This window comes from Andrographis paniculata, unplaced genomic scaffold (assembly GCF_009805555.1).
Source record: "Andrographis paniculata isolate CXL003 unplaced genomic scaffold, ASM980555v1 Contig10END, whole genome shotgun sequence".
NCBI classification, from domain to species: domain Eukaryota; kingdom Viridiplantae; phylum Streptophyta; class Magnoliopsida; order Lamiales; family Acanthaceae; genus Andrographis; species Andrographis paniculata.
The window spans coordinates 850,819-868,848 of record NW_026137380.1 but is presented as its reverse complement, the minus strand read 5'-3'; the positions used below and the strand labels follow the sequence as shown (position 1 = coordinate 868,848).

Sequence of the window (18,030 nt, the reverse complement as noted above, 5' to 3'; positions counted from 1 at the left end):
ACTCAATTTTTTATACAAATATTTTTATTTTACCATTATATTATTACTTTAATAGAAAAAAAAAAAACAAGACAAAAATTATTTTTACATTACTTCTAACGGCCTACTGCAATTAAAATACTAATCTCTCAGTTCCGACTACGGTGTTTTCTTTAATGTAGACAACAAAATTTATGAATGGTATAATTAGTAAGGCATGAAATCACTTGTTCAACATCCACTCTCTGTCCTTCCTGTCCATCCAATGAAGAGACCATACTTGGTTTATTATGTTTCTTTTTATTCTTTTTTAAAATTGAAATTTGAAGTCGAAGAGAAATTGCAAATCGGTCCGTGGAGCCCTCCCCAACATCATTTTCATCTTCCCCTGAAGCAGCAAAGCCCACATTCATCATCTTTCTTCATCGGCTTCAACTTTCGTCGGCCACCTTCTAGAACTGCAGCCATTTACCAAGAAACAATTTTGTCTCATCATTGTCTTCGCCGGTATCAGTCGATTTAGGGCTAAATGCTAGTTGTGTTTCTATGGGTGAAGCAACAGAAGAAGCTCGAGCACACAAATGCCACAACAAATAAGCAAATAAATCCGATTCTATAAAATACTACTATGTTGGTTACAAAAATTACAGAATAAAATTAATAATAGCTTCAAAATTATGCCCCACCACCTCCATCATTTTCAGGCACTGCAGCAACTTCGCATTTGGAATCATGACACCGCCTCTATTGTAAATCTTACACAATTCTAATTACTAAACTCAAGTCCAAAATTCAATCATACAAAATTTACAAAATAAAAATTCAAATTAGAATTTTTATTACACTCAATTCAACGTTTATTTTGCTTCTTGGTTGGCGGCGGCAGCTCAATTCAAATTTACTAAATTTACAAAATAAAAATTCAAATTTACTAAATTTTTGGCAAAGTCAACAAATCTAACATTTAATTATTACACTCAATTGAACGTTTATTTACAACAAATATCACTAACTTTATTATATTATCTCTCTTCGTTTACTTTATTTTTTATTTAAATTTTCAAAAATACCTTCAACTATCTATCACGTTTTCAATAAAATATTCATTTTTTTAATTCTCGTGCCGAGCCTAAATGGGCTAATTTTAATGGACGGATAGAGTAATTAAGAATGTATTAGTAAAAATAATTACCGTATAAAAAATAATCTTAAATTAAAATTAATATAACTATTTAGTATAATTAAATTTAAAATATTATAAATAAAAAAAATAAATGAGATTAAAGTGTATAGTTCTTTTATTAAAACAAACAAACAAATTAAATAGAACAAATCTAAATGAAAGATTAACACAGTGGAACGAAATAAATATTATTTTTTAAATTTTATATACAAAGTAAATTTATACCTTAACTTGGAATAGATGAAATATTATTTATACAAAAAAATCAAATAAACATATAGTTCCAAATCAAATTGAAACCACAATTAAACAAAGCCATAGTATTTCATGAATTTATAACAAAATAAGTAGCTATCATGCAATTTACAGTAATATTGATTACAAGCCAAAATTGGAAACGTATTGTTTGTTATTCTATTATTGGGAATTTTATTTTCATCAGCAACAAATTGAATTTAGGCTTGCAACTACAAAAAGTCTAGAGTTACTGGCTGTGTTTGCCTTTAATTTGAAATTAAAATTACAAATGTTCATCAGCATTTTTATTTATTTATTTTTATAAAATATCACGTGAAAATAATATTTCAAACCAAAATTAAATAAAACTTACAAATGTATTTGATTATAGTGTTTTTGGAGGGTTACTATTATTTAAAAAACAAAAAAATCTAAACAAATATTAATTTAAACATATTTTTATTATATTATATTCCTTCCGTCCCAAAAGTACAGCCTTATTGGGTTGAGTACGAAATTTAAGAAATATTGATATTATATAGATAGTTGGTAATTTTTTGCCTAGTATAAAAAGTAAGGGTAATTTTACAGAGATATGATTATTTATGAAAATTAAACTATTATTTTGGAACGAACAAAAATAGTAAATAAGACTATTGTATTGGGACGGAGGAAGTATTAAAATTTAATTTTTTTTATATTCAAAATATTATATCAAATTAATTATTACAATTCAAAATCTCATAATTCAAACACAAAATCAAAACCCAAACCTACCGTAACAAACACACCTGTAATTTTTTAAATAGAAAACAATTTCATTTATCTGATAATTTTATTCTCTCAATTATCAATATATTTATATCACCTTTTTATATATAAGAAACTATTTTACAAAAAATTAATAGTAAATAGGATTAATTTTTTTAGCATTTCAAAAATAAATAAATATTATTCATCGTCTACAATTTTTAATAAAAATATATTATTTCAATTTACAAAACGTCTTTAATATATAATTCAAATAAAAATTTAAATCAATTTCAAATTGAAAATATTTCCTTGATTTATTTATATATTTTACTTTTGAATATTCAAATTAATATAAAGTAATATAAAAATATTGAATTTATTCCGTCCGTACAATTTTATTTTAAACGCTGCCGCGGTGGTGTTTGTTTTGGCACATGCATTCGGTTGTGGCAAAATAAAAATATTATAGATGTCCTTTTCAACTGAGTTTCATTATTAGAGAAAGTATTAAAATGGTAGGGTTTGATTTTGTCAAATTGGGTTACAATACAATATACATTTAATTAAAATAATTTATTATACTATATAGTTATGAAAGCGTTTGTTTTTTTTATACATTATGTTATTTTTAATAAAAAATTATTCATATTTTCAAATACAAATATATGATTTTATTTGATAAAATATTTCAAAAAAAATTAATAAAAATTATTTCAGTCGAATAATATAACAATTTATAGACACATTTACAACTAATAACAGAAAAAAGTCTATTCCAAAGAAGGTATTTTTATCTACTTAATAGTAGATTTTTATGTTTTGAATGGGATATAGGGATTGTTTAATTTATATATATATATATATATATATAAATCTTCAATTATTTATTTTATTTACTTTATATATATATATATGTTATATCGGCATTAAATTTGCATCATTTTTATAATGGACCATTTGGGCCTGACGACTCAACGATAGGAGTAATATATTGTGCTGGACTTCGTCCTGACCCAAGATTTGTAGCCACTATTTATTTAACTAATAAGAACAATAATTAATTCATATTCAAAATTATTTAACACATGAATATTAAGAAAAACATTATTTTAATTTATATATATATTAAAAAATAGTAATGATATAATTGCAACTTATGTGATTAATTAAAATACTTCATCCGTCCAATTGAAAGGTTGTTATTTTCTATTTTTGTCCGTCCAAAATAAGGTTATCATTTCCAGTAATTGTACTACCTGCCTAAAATAATAAATACCCTTCAAACTTACAACTATATTACACAAATGTCATTACTTTTATATTACACAATAGTAATAGGGGTATTTTCGTCATTTTCACTACAATCCATTATAATACTAATATTCAAAAATTTATAATAATATGAGATTAACTTAATTAATATAATTAACTATATATGTTATTTATTTATTTTTTACAAATAAGGTAAAATAAAAAATAAAATCTTTTTTTCTTCTAAACTTTTTCTCACCAAAATTTTCATCCAAAAATTTTCTTACTCTTTTTTTTTTTTTTGTGTTTTAATAATATATTAAATTAGAAAATTATTTAAATCAAATACTCCATCCGTCCCGTTGGAAGGGTGACGTTTGCTTTTTGCACGTAAATTTTTTAATATTAGTATTATATTTTATTGTAGTAAAAAAGACAAAAATACCCATATTAGTATGGTGTAATATAAAAGTAATGACATTTGTGTAATATTTTGTAAGTTGAAAGGGTATTTATTATATTAAGTAGGAGTACAATTACTAAATTAAAAAATAGTAACCTTGTTTTGAGACAGACGAAAATAAAAAATAATAATTTTTCAATACGACAGAGAAAGTATCAAATTAAAATAAAAAATATATTTAATTTATTTTTTTTATTACGTGAAAACACGCGGCAGCTTAAAAAAAATAAAAAATAAAAAAAAAATAATGCAGCTTAATTTTATTTATTTTTTTTATTTATATTTAAAGAAGGTCAAAAAAGTTGCTCCAACAGCTGTTTTGTTGGTCTCTGGTGGAGGAGTAAATGTGAGTGCCCACATTGTACAGGAATTCCTGCACACAAAACAATAACCCTTGTTTTCAGGCTTCGCCTAGATTCTAATGATTTTTTGTCTTTTCCAGACAAGAGTACTTTAAATAACTGATTTTCATGAGAGATTAATAGCTAGATTCTATTCGTACATAAAAATAAATACTCCATGCCTCCTAAATAAGATGAATGTATTATTGTAAATACGGGAATATAAATAAAATATAATTAGTAAATAATATTAAAATAATTAAATTATTTAATTAAAATTAACAAAATTAAATTTTAAAATATGATTAAAATGTATAATTAATTTTTTGAAAAAAAAATGACAAATAATGTGAAATTTACGAAAATAAAAAATAAAAATAAATTATGTAGTACGGAAAGAGTAATTTTTCCGTGCACTCATAATATGTTTATTTATTTTTGGAATGTAAATTTGAGTAAATTAATATTTTATTAAAATAAATATAAAGAATATATATAAAAATAATTTTATTTTTGTTCTTTAATATAAAAATAATAAATGTGATGATAAGTTCAAGTTGAATTGAAAAATTATTAAGTATATCTATTTAGTATTTTTAAGTTTAATTATTTTTATATCAATATAAAGAAGTTACTTGATAATTTTTTAACAAATATTATTTTTAATTAAAATTTTGATTCTTTTTTACCTTTGAAATATATTATTTCGTCATATCTTATTTGTTCACTATTTTTATTTGTATTCATTCCATTTTATTTGTAATTTTATTTTTTTAAGAAAAATAATACTCTATTTGTCCTTTGTTTTTTTAAGGAGTGTTATGAATATTAGTATTATATTGGAGTATGGTATGAATAAAATAAAATAAAAATACTAAAATAATCTTAGTATTGTATGATATAAAAGTAATAGAAATTTGTGTAATATATTGTAAAATTTAGAAAATAGATAATTTATTAAAGACAGACCAAAATAGAAAAATGAATCAATTAAGTGATAGAACGAAGTAATAAAATTTAATTCTATTTCAAATTTTATAATTAATAATTTTTTTAAAAATTAATTAGTTATTTTCATCACTTCATTTACAAGGATTCGACATTCGATTAATCACAAAAAATATATACTCCAAAAATTCTCAAGAAAACATAAAATAAAATCGACTTCTCTGTGAAACACAACAACAATCCTTTCCTTTCCATCCTCTATAAAGACACAAAAACACATACACACCAAATCGAATTTATTTTTTCCAAATTCTAAAAAGAATGAATCCATCTATATATATATAACCAAAAAAAAAGCCTAAAAACACAATCACTATAGAGCCAGCAAAGAATCATTCTTTTTATCATTATCAAACAACAATTTGCCATTTTTGGCTTCCGCCGGCGATCCTTCTCCGGCGCCGTGACACGAATTCGGAACCCACCATACTCTAAGGCTCCGATCCAAACTCCCACTGTACAACATGAATCCGCCGCCCACCCTCACCGGCGACGCCTGCAGACACTTCACCGGCCCGCCGTGCCCTTTGATAATCACATGCTTGTACAGTCCATTCTTCCCCGGCGGCGCCGCCCCTCGCCGCCACACGCGGATGGTCTTGTCGGCGGAGCCGGTGCACAAAAACTCCCCCATCAAACACATACACAGCACCGCCATCGGATGGGCCCGGAACTCGCAAACGGCGCTCCAACGGTCGAATTCTTTATTGACGGACCAGCCCTTCACGTAGCCGTCGGAGCCGCCTGCGTAGACGCTCCGGCCGTCGTCGGAGACGACGACGGAATTTAATGAAATGTCTTTGTGACCTTCCAAAACGCCGCGGAGCAAATGTGATTTCCCCTTTTTGCCCCCGCCGGAGAGACTGTCCTTCGCCCAGGCCTTGACGGTGCCATCGGCGGAGGCGGTGTAGACGATGCCTCCCACGGCGGCGACGGCGTTGATGGCGTCGTCGTGGGCTTTGATCGATTCGAGGCACTTGAAATCGGAGGCGCGCCAGATTTTGAGGGTTTTGTCCCAGGAGGCGGAGTAGATGAGGCCGCCGGCGACGGCGAGGGCGGAGATGGCGTCGGCGTGCTCGATCCAGAGGCGGCGATGGTGGCGGCGCGTCTGGACGTAATTGCTCTGGTTAATGAAGCGTCCGAGGTAATCTTTTGTGGTGGGGAGAGTGTCGACGAGGCGGAAGACATTCTCGGAGCTTCTAGAAAGTTTCCAGGCGCGGACGCGGCTGTCCTGGTGGCCGGTGAACACGTGGTTGCCGGCGGTGGCGATCGCCTTGACGGCGCCGCCGCCGTTTCCGAATTTCGCGAACTGCCGGAGATCCGGCTGCTGCCATACGATGATGTCCTTACCTTGGGAGGCGCTGAGGATGAACTCGCCGCAGAGGGCGAGGGAGGAGACGGAGCCGACGTGGCCGGAGAGGACAGCCAGGGCTTTGCACGGCGGCGACGGCGACGGGGAGGGGGAAATCGGCGGCGGCGCGTGGGAGATTTTTATACAGAGATCTTGGAAATCGTATCGGAAGGAGCTATCAGAACTTTCGTCGGTATCGTCGCTGCTACTTCCGGCGCCTCCGCCGCCGCCGCCTCGGCTCTCCGGCGAGAATGGCGGCGGTTCTTGAGCAGGATGGACGGCAAAATCGAGCATTTTTATTTTTTATTTTTAATTTCGATCAAATGAAGAAAAGTATAAACTGGATTAAAGAAGAAGATCAAGAATCAAGAGAAATCGATCCAAATGGTAAGGGACGACCTCTGGCTCTGATATATATATATATGTATGTATGTATGTATATTTTGGAGGAGCGGGGGAGTTGGAGGAGGGAAGAATTTTGGGTTAGGAATAAAGTGGGGAGTGAATGAATGAATATTGAAGAAATAAAAATAAGTAAAAAAATAAATAAATAAAATTAAAAATAAAGAAAGTAAGAGGTGCAATGCAACGGCTACTTTGACGAAGCGGAACAAACCCACTCACCAAACTAACGAAAAATAAAAGCTAAAGCCAAAAGGTGGGTTTGTGGGGACTACACGCCTGTTCTTTTAAATAATAAATAATAATAATAATAATAAAATTGTGTATGTTTGTAAAATATGTTGTTTTTTTTTTTATATATTTTTACTGAGTTTGAAAAATTTTAGTTTGAATTTTATATTAAAATACTTTGTAAGAAAAAAAATTGTAACTTTAAAAAAATAAAATAAAATTCAAATAGTAAAAACCTAAAATTTGGAGTTAAAAGAAGCAAATTCATATTTTTTATTTATTATTTCATTAGTCAAATAAATTTATACAAATTTCTTTTGTTTATATGTTAAAAAAAAAAAATTACATCCTTAGATTACTTGTACTATATTATTTAAAATATTCAAAATTTATAATATAATCAATTAATATGATATTATATTAATTAAAATTCATATCAAATCTAAATTAACATGTATTTGGTGTAAGAAAAAGTATATTAAACTAAAATTTATCTTTACATTTTAAATACTTACAAAGTTACATTTCTCGTAATATTATTAAGCAAATATTATTTTCTTCATCTACTTATAATGTATCGTAGCATATAGTACTGTTTATTTTTTTACATGAATATTAAAAAATAATACTAATATTTAAATAATAGGTAGATAGTATTTTCTATATATCATATTTTTTGTCCTAGTTTTGTAAAATTATTAATCCAAATAATTGTAATTTTGAAGGTGTTAGAACGATGAAAATAATAAAATATACACGGAGGAGTATTATTTAAATTTTATAAAACAATTCAACTATTCAAATACTGGTAATATTATATGCAATAATATTGTCACAAATTTTCATATTTAAAAATAAACACAATTAAAATTATACATATTAAATAAACAAATAAACCCTTTTAAATTAGGGTTCTTTAATTAATTATTTATTTATTTATTTATTCGTCCATATTAAATAAACAAATAAACCCTTTTAAATTAGGGTTCTTTAATTATTTATTTATTTATTTATTTATTCGTCATACTTTAGTTCCCTCCTTGCTGGAAAGCATTGATGAATAATTCTGCTCCGTTTTTAATGGTATGCTTATTTGCTTTGATTTAATATTTTTAAGTAAAGAGTATTGATTGTGACGTTTAATAAAATAAAAAAGGGTATTTTTATATAAAATATTTTAAAAGTTCAAAGTAAACATAGGGTGGTGTTTTTTTATTTTATTTTATTTTTTAATCTGTCCAACTTCAACTATTCTCAATATAAATATAATTTTATTTATGAAAAAATAAGTTAAATATTAAATTTTAATCCAAAAAAATCCAAAATAAATGTAAGATAAATATTTGATATAATATAAGTGTATATTGAATGTGTTATTCTGCATAAAAATGTATTGTCAATACTATTAAAACTATTGTATTTAATTACTGAAAAAATTATTACAGCAAAATCCATTCTTTCATTCAAATTTCATGTTCAATGATGTCTATATGTGTGTGTGTTTTTTTAAAATTATTTAATTTGAATATTTTTTTGAGTGAAAAATCATAATTTGACACAAATGTTTTTTATAAAAAAAATTCATATGATTTTTTTTGAAATGGTAAATTAAACAATAGCAAATAAGTAACAAAATGAAAGTAAACAAACTATTTGGATTTGTTTGTTTAATTTTTTTATTTGAATTTTTTAATTTAGGGTATAAAATATCATCATCAATCATGTCAATAATATAAAATTAATATTTTATATTAAATATTTATTTTATAAAATGATAATATATATATATATATATGGTGAATTATGCCTAAAAATATTGTAGACAAACAAAACCCTTCATCTCAAGCATATACATATATATATATATATATATAAACTAATGTCTACTCCTGTCAAATACAATACAAATGTTTAAAAATTATTTAAGTTATTACACAGATTTGAAAGTTAATCAATTTTGAATTCAAACACTAAATGGAATTGTAACGAAATTAATGTGAAAAGTCCTCTTATTAATAATTAATATACCACAAAGCACATAGAAACAAATGAAACTGCAAATCTTCTAGGGCTTCACTGCTTAATTGAAAAATAAAAATAAAATAAAAAAATCCAAGTTTATTAATTTATTTATTATTTAAAATGTGACAAATAAACATGATTAATGTATTCCAGTATTTATATTTTTTCCGGTGAAATTACAAAACAATAATATTTGAATTAAAAAAAAAAGACCAATACATAACTTGAAGTTTGGTTCATGGACCACTGGTCCAGACTCACTTTCAGAACTGAAAGGAGTAACGTACAATGTACAGTAATGTCAATTTTATTTATTTATTATTATTATTTTTATATTAGTATTTGTTTGTATTTTTATTTATAGACTATTATTATTATTATTATTATTATTATTATTATTATTATTATTATTATTATATAATAGTATTTGTTGATTTGACTATTGTAGGCCAATTTCACCGACCTTTCAATAAATTATAGCGCTTTTTGGTATGGAATTGTTAAATAGTATCTTATTTGTTAAACTTATTTAACAATAAACTCTTGCAATCTTAAAACAATTAGTTGTTACAATGAATTTAGCCCAACATGTCTCACTCAGACAATACTTTTTATGTCACTCAAACTTGTATTCACATACGTAGGTATATATTTTTTTTAATGAAAATAAATAAGTATTTCCATAATTTTATATCATTCACGAATCTCAAATACACAACTTTGTCTGGTGTATTTTAACAACGTCACTATGTGTGTGTTTATTTTGTGTTTTTATTTGAATTTTTTTATATATGAATAATAGAGAATTATATAAATAATATAAATGTACGTAATATATTAATTTTTTTTAAAAAAAATATATATAATTTTTTATAACAGAGCAAAGCTTTTGTCATAAAAAATCACATTAGATGTATCATTCAGTATAATTACATCCAAATTTTATTAATAATTTGCAATATAATATTCCGTCCATTATCCTGCATAATTCTTATAGTAAATAATTTCATCTATTTTTATTTTAACAATAATAAATAATTTATTATTTTTAATAAATTTATCATATTACTCTTATTTTATCCTTTTACATATATACTCTATTTTTATATTAAAATATTATATTCAAATAAAATAATAAAGTATTATTTTTATCATTTTCATAGTTTAATTAAAAAATAATCACATATTAATATCAAAATATTTTAAATTTTTATATAAATTAAAAATATAGTACATAGCTATTTTCGCCCAAGAAGGGAGGGAGTATAAATATTCCAGAAATGAAGAGAGCACCAAATAGGCATTTTGCATATTCATCTTGTATTAAATAATTATTTAAATTTAAATTTTTTATTCCTCTAGCGCACTACTAATTCCAATTTCCACGTAAATATTCTCATGCAATAAATTGGGTTGCATGCGTAAGACATTCACGGCCGAAGATGGCTCTGCACTACTCAACTCATTCTACGCCTACGTCTACGACTACGCCTATGCCAACACAACACAACACCACCCGTACGGCATATCCCTACTCTCCAATTCGATTCAAATTCCTAATTTCAATCTGATCTCTTATTGCTTTAACTTAATGATCTGAATCGAAGAAGAAGGTTATGGTGTTAATGATGAATCGACTTACTCGTGCTGTTAGGCCGCCGGCGTATCAGTTTTTCACAGGCGGCGCCACCACCGCTTCCAATTGGTCGGCGGCGTGGATGACAATCTCCGGTGGTGCTGCAATGAATCGTCGGAACAACAGCACATTAGGTTCGGATAATAATAAGAACGAGGAAAACAAAAAGGACGACAGTAATGGCGCCGGCAAGGACGCCATAGTCAGTTATTGGGGAGTTCAGTCCTCTAAGTTCGTCAAAGACGACGGTTCCGAATGGAAGTGGTCCTGCTTCAGGGTAACAATATTCATACGAGCAATTACTCTCTGATGTTACAGTGATTTTGATTTGATTTGTAATTTTGGGGGGTGATTATATATATGAACGAACACGGCAGCCATGGGAGACTTACAGGGCGGATCTCTCAATAGATCTGAAAAAGCACCACTCGCCGGAGACGTTCCTCGACAAACTCGCCTTCTGGACGGTGAAGGCCATGCGATTACCGACCGACCTCTTCTTCCGCCGCCGCTACGGCTGCCGCGCAGTCATGCTCGAAACGGTCGCCGCCGTGCCAGGTATCACATTTTTTTCGCTGATTTTCAAATTTCAAATTGCATATCATTAACAATACAATCTCATATGATAGACTCAAATGATAATTTAATCTAGTAAATCTTACCAAATTATCTAACGAAATCTAGATAATATAAATTTAATCTAATATAAATTACCTCACCACAGGCATGGTCGGCGGAATGCTGCTCCACTGCAAATCGCTCCGCCGCTTCGAGCGCAGCGGCGGATGGATCAAATCTCTGCTGGAAGAGGCGGAGAACGAGCGGATGCACCTCATGACCTTCATGGAAGTCTCTCAGCCGCAATGGTACGAGCGCGCGCTCGTAATCGCCGTCCAGGGGATCTTCTTCAACGCCTATTTCATGGCGTACCTGATGTCGCCCAAACTTGCGCACAGAATCGTCGGCTATTTGGAGGAGGAGGCGATTTATTCGTACACGTCGTTTCTGGAGGAATTGGACAAGGGGAACATCGAGAACGTTCCGGCGCCGGCGATTGCCGTCGATTACTGGCGGCTGCCGCCGGGCGCGACGCTCCGGGACGTAGTGACGGCGGTTAGGGCTGACGAGGCGCACCACCGCGACGTCAATCATTTGGCGTCGGACATTCATGGCCAGGGACGGAACCTCAAGGACTACCCCGCGCCGATTGGGTATCACTGATGTATTGGGCTTTTATATTGCGAGTTTCTCGGCCCGCCCATTTTGGGTAGTTCTTATTTGTGGGATGGATTTCTCGGCCCGGAATAAATTGGGCCCTACTGGCAGTAATTTACTGGACTATATTTTTCTGTTTAGCCCACGCTTGGTGTATGTAAAGTTTCATTAACATATTTTTTTATTTACTTTTTGCATATATTTTTGATAATATGCAAGTTATAATTAAAAATAATAATTTCTTTACAAAAACATTTCAACATCTTTTCCAAAAAAAATTAACATACTACATATATTCATTATTTTTATACTCCATTTATCATTCAAATTTACTTTTTTTTTTTTCTTTAAGATGTCACAAATTTATTCATGTTTCTGTTTTTAAGTAAAAAATACCACTTTTTCTAATTTTTTCTTAGGTGTCATTCAAATTTATTTTTACTTATTTTTTCTTAAATCCGTGTCCGGTTAAATGAGCACACAATTGAATAATGGCATGAGTATTGTTTACACAATTCTCTTTCCTTTACATATATTTTTTTTTTTTTCAAAACAAAATAGTACTAAACAAACAATGTGAGGCTGAATATATATATATTTTTTCTTTCATTTATTTAAAAAATGTGTTGACTTGTTTTTATTTTTTTTATTCATTTTGTAGTGAATCTTGCTTTAATTAGTAATATTATTCCATTTGGGTCCTTTTTTTATGTCCTTTTAATTCCCAACACCAAACAATGTGAGGATGCACTACATACTGCACATGCAGTGGAGCGAATTCAATCGCACAAAAACGCAGCCAACAAAACGACATGCCTCACATGATTAAACGACATAGCACACATGCATTCTAATAAAATAAAAATAAATAAATTATATATATATATATATATGAATATGTAATAATGGACCATCATTTTCATCAACACTTACTGCACGGCAACATGTCCTCTCTGTTCAATAAAATATCTCTTTCCATTGATTATTAATATTTTTAATTAAATATAATGACGAATCCAATTGCATTTGGCTCATAATGTTTTTTCTTTTTCTTTTGTTTAATTTTGTTCTATTTGTTTGGTCTCTTTATGATTTTATAAATGATAGATATTTTAAAGTTAACTGTTCAATTTATTTTGTAATGAATACAACCTATTTTATAATATAAATTGTTTAATTTTGAAAATTAGTATTAAAAAAATGAAGAGTAGCAGTTGAAAAGAGTGCCACTTATCAGTTGTATGAAAAGGAGAGTGGGCCCCACTGAGCAGTAAAGGCATGTGGCGGGTCGATGGTTCGTTAAACCGACCCGCGTGGATGTATGGGACCCACTGTCCACATGCACCACCACCGCACAATCTCACCGTATACGTACTTATCTACAATATTTAAGGTATGTACCTTTAGAAATATTTTTTCAAATTTTACTATTTTGACTTTGCGTTTTTCGAAAAAATTATTTTTTTTTTTCACAAAATATTTTATCAAACATTATTTTCATATCAAACTCAAACCAAATTTTTTGCAAAAGAAACACACCTTTACTCTTTTGGAGTTTTATACTATTCCATCCCAATAGGTCGTCTTATTGTGTTGGATACAAGATTTAAAAAATATTAATATTATATTAATAGTTGGTAAAAAATATAAATAAATAACATTTTTGTTCTTGTGTGTATATTAGTGTAAAAAATAGTGACAATTGTGTAATAATAATGAAAAAGTAGAGATAGTTTTACGGTGATATGATTATTTATGGAAATGAAACTATTGTTTTGGGACGGACAAAAATGGTAAACAAGACTATTATATTCGGACGGAGGAAGTATTAGATTAAAAAATAATACTTCATCCGTCTCATTAAAATGTTGTCATTTTTCATTTCCTAAAACAAGGTTATCATTTCTTAATTTAGTAATTGTACTGCCTACCTAAAATAATAAATAACCTTTCAACTTACACTATATCACACAAATGTCATTACTTTTACATTACACAATACTAATAGGGGTATTTTCGTCTTTTTCACTACAACCCATTATAAGACTAATATTAAAAAATCTACGTGCAAAAAGTAAACGACAACCTTGCACCGGGACAGAGGGAGTACTATATTCGTCCGATTCTGAGGGTCTTATTTACTTTTTGCATGTTGATATTTGAATATTAATTATTATATCAAAACGTAATACAAGTTAAAAAAATGTAAAAATACTTCTATTAGTGTCTTATAATACTAATAGAATAACATTTGTACAAAATATTATACAAATATAATAATATTTTTAATATTAAGTACAATGACGCAAAAAGTAAATGTGATCATTAAAGACGGACGAAGTTAATAGTATATTATTAGTTAGTGGAAGTGCGTAAGAGGTTTTAATGTTTTTGCCCTTTAAGTTTATGTAAAAAATAATTGTATGTGTAATGATATATTTATAATTTAGGTAAAAGTTAACTGTATTTTGGTATTGCGTATGATTACTTTTACTAAAATATAAAATTGATAATTTGGAGTAGGATGAATGAAGTGTATGATAATATACTACTGCTTCTTTCTATCCCACTTAATTTGTCTACTTTGATTTAGGCACAGAGTGTTTTGTGTATTGCGTAATTATTAAATAATTAAAAAGTATATTAATAAAAACTATTATAATTTAATAAAATTAATTATAAATTAAGATTTATATGACTAAATAGTATAATTAAAATAAAAGAAAATTATAAATTATAAAATTTAAAATATTATTGAAGTGTATAATTATATTTCTAAATAAAGAAATAATGAATGATGTTTAAAATGTGTTGCTTTTGATTGGTTTAAAACAAATTTGATTTGAATTTGATATTAAAATAATTAATGATGTAATGTTTTATGAAATAAAAAAAATATATATTTTTTTTATTTTTTTAGTTCTAAGTTAAACTTATGTTTAACTCATTTATAATAAATAATTTTAGTTGTGTTCAAAATATATTTTTGAATGAATATAATTTTTATTTTTATTTTTAATATTAGATATGTGAAATTGTATAAAAAATATTAAACATGTTACCTTAAGCTTGTCGGTTTGTAATTATTTATTTATTTATTTATATTGTTTGGAACCTATTTACCGGGTGTGTTTCTTTTTGGCTAGTGTGAGGAATTTTAGTTTGAATTATGTATTAAATAATACTCTCTATGTCTCAGTTACTGTGCTTATTTTTCTCGCATGTTCTACTTATTTTGTCAATTTTATATTTTTTGGAAAAAAAATTTATACACTTTAATTTAAAATTTTAATGTATATTTTTTTATTATAATTAAATTAATTAGTTATCTTAATTGTGATATAAAATTATTTGTAGTATATGATAATTATTTTCACTAACACATTCTTAATTATTATTAATTATTTTACTTATAATAAGATCTTTTGTGAAATAAAAAATTATTTATATATATATTTGAAAAAAAAATATAATCCAAATAATAAAAATATTAAGAAAAACGACAAGAACACAGTAAAATTTTATTAGTATCATGATAAAAGCCTTTATAAATAGTGTTTTTGCTACACTAATTACCATAAAGTGAGATGGGATTTGATTGAACAAATCAGTATCCAATTAGATGAAAAATTAATAATAAGTAATACTTTTATTGATTAGAAATTTTTTTACCAGCTAATAAATTTATTACAAAAATAAAAACCATACAACGTTGAAAAATTTTATTTATTAATTTGATAAATTGATCATAATGATGACAGTATCATCATTTTTGTCTTAAAATATGGAGAAAGATGCCTTGCTTTGATTTTACTTATACCTTTATTGGGACTTTTGTATACTTCTTTCCATCCATTCACTGAAAGCATAAAGTCACACAAATTGAGTGCAAATACTGAATTATTTTATTTGATTTTTTATTCTTAAAATAGGCAAAAAGTGGAGAATGAGAATCACTTTAACTCTATGAACAAACATCCTCTAAAATAATAATAATAATAATAATAATAATACTCCTCCTGCCCGCCACGAAGGTGGCGTTTGCTTTTTGCACGTAGATTTTTTAATATTAATATTATATTGAATTGCAGTAAAAAGATAAAAATACCCCTATTAGTATACCGTAATATAAAAGTAATGATATTTGTATAATATATTGTAAGTTGAAAGAGTATTTATTATGTGAAGTAGGTAGTACAATTACTAAATTAAGAAATGGTAACATTGTTTTAGGATGAACAAAAATGGAAAATGGTAACCTTTCAATTGGACGAAGGGAGTAATAATTTGTTATTATTTTACCAAACAAATCATTGCAATTCCCTTTAGTTCGTTATTTTAGTAAGACTGTTGCTTTATTTATTTATATTTCTTGATTAAATATACATTGGATTTTTTTTAAAAAGAAAAACAATTTGAATATTATTAATTTAATATTATATATATTCTCCTTCCGTTCATGAACTAATATTCTATTTTTTTATTTAAAATGTCAAAAAATGATTGTCATTCTTTATATTTTTGTATATAGAATTTACCTTTTTATCTTTACTTTATTTATCTTTTTTTATATCTGTACACAAAATAAAGGATTATTTTGCCAATTTATAATCAAAAAATTAATTACCTAAAAAAACGTGTAAATATCACTTATGACGTTGGAAAATGGACGGAGAGAGTATAAAATAGTGCAAATTAAATAGTAAAAAGTTTAGAGAATTATGCAAACCAAACAAACAAGTACTAAGGGGTTTGTTTGGTTATCATGTGAAATAAATTTGATTTAAATTTTTGTTCAATTAATATTTTGATACAATATTTTATAAGAGTATTGATTTTGGTTGAAAATGATAAAATAACAAACTTCGTATTCGTTTGATGTATTTATTTTTATTATTTTATTTTATTATACTTTTTAAAAATCTCAAATTCATATTTTTTTTAATACAATATTACATCATTACTGCCTTTTTTTAAACAAAATTGATAGTAGTTCAATACTGTTTAAAATACATTTTACTATATATATATATATATATTTTATATGAATTAATAATTACATTTAACTTGTTTGTATATTAGAAACTAATTGTACAATATATATATATATTTTTTCTTAAATTACATCAGAATTCTTTGTGTTTTTCAAAATATTGTATCCCATCCTATATGTCATACTATTTTATAAAATTCTATGAAGCTTGTGAAATTTCTAAATCATGATAAATAATAATTTAAATTTTCAAACACCATATATCTTATATTTTATTTTTATTTTTATTTTTATTTAAGCTTTGATTTCTATGTATATTCCTCTATGCAATGTAACCTTAAAGAGGAACTCAATTAAATGCATTAATTTCAAGTTTGAAATATTTGAATTTTGAATTTTTAAACTAACAAAATTTCTTCACTATTTTTCTACTCATTTAATTTTATTCACGGATTCAGATTCAGATAATACTTGTATATTAAGAAAATAATAATAAAGTAGTGTGTGTGTTTTTTTTAGTTCAATTAATTATTGAATATAGTATTTTATATAAAAATCCAATATATATTTTAAATAATAATACAGTTATATACTGTATAAAAAAAATAAAATAAAATAAAATTGATAAAAGAAGATACACTAATTTAGAGATAAATATATAAGCGGTGAGAAGAATAAGTGTAAGGCTCTCTGTTTATATATTTTTCTTACATTTTTTTACATTATTTATTAGTATGTAATTTTTTTTCTTTAAAATATCATACTAAATATATATTTTTTATTTGAATTATTATATTTTTTTTTTTTTTTTTGTCTCTGAAGAAAATTATTGTTTGTATTTTGCAAGTAAATTTTTAAATATTAATTTTATTGGTATGTATACAAATTAATAGAAAAATAATAATAATAATCATATTAATAATGTATAATATAAAAATAATAATATTTGTATAATAAATTATAAA

At 27.1% G+C, this 18,030-nt stretch overlaps 2 protein-coding genes across 2 annotated transcripts; one reads left to right on the top strand and one right to left on the bottom strand.

The window, feature by feature from the left end:
• Positions 1-5,343: 5,343 nt before the first annotated feature.
• LOC127245161 (protein JINGUBANG) lies at positions 5,344-7,057 on the bottom strand. The gene has a single exon (XM_051265908.1). It carries the CDS (start codon positions 6,858-6,860, stop codon positions 5,529-5,531), a length of 1,332 nt encoding a protein of 443 aa, XP_051121865.1. The 5' UTR covers positions 6,861-7,057; the 3' UTR covers positions 5,344-5,528.
• Positions 7,058-10,638: 3,581 nt separating this feature from the next.
• LOC127246662 (ubiquinol oxidase 2, mitochondrial-like) lies at positions 10,639-12,078 on the top strand. The gene is made up of 4 exons (XM_051268165.1): positions 10,639-10,739; positions 10,876-11,134; positions 11,235-11,415; positions 11,582-12,078. The coding sequence occupies exons 1-4, from the start codon at positions 10,639-10,641 to the stop codon at positions 12,076-12,078; spliced, it is 1,038 nt and encodes a 345-aa protein (XP_051124122.1).
• Positions 12,079-18,030: the final 5,952 nt, after the last annotated feature.

Coding starts and splice junctions, on each gene's coding strand:
- LOC127246662 (XM_051268165.1), top strand. CDS start 10,639: ATGCGTAAGACATTCACGGCCGAAGATGGCTCTGCACTACTCAACTCA. Junction 10,740..10,875: donor AACACAACACAACACCACCC/GTACGGCATATC, acceptor TCGTGCTGTTAG/GCCGCCGGCGTATCAGTTTT. Junction 11,135..11,234: donor GGAAGTGGTCCTGCTTCAGG/GTAACAATATTC, acceptor CGAACACGGCAG/CCATGGGAGACTTACAGGGC.
- LOC127245161 (XM_051265908.1), bottom strand. CDS start 6,860: ATGCTCGATTTTGCCGTCCATCCTGCTCAAGAACCGCCGCCATTCTCG.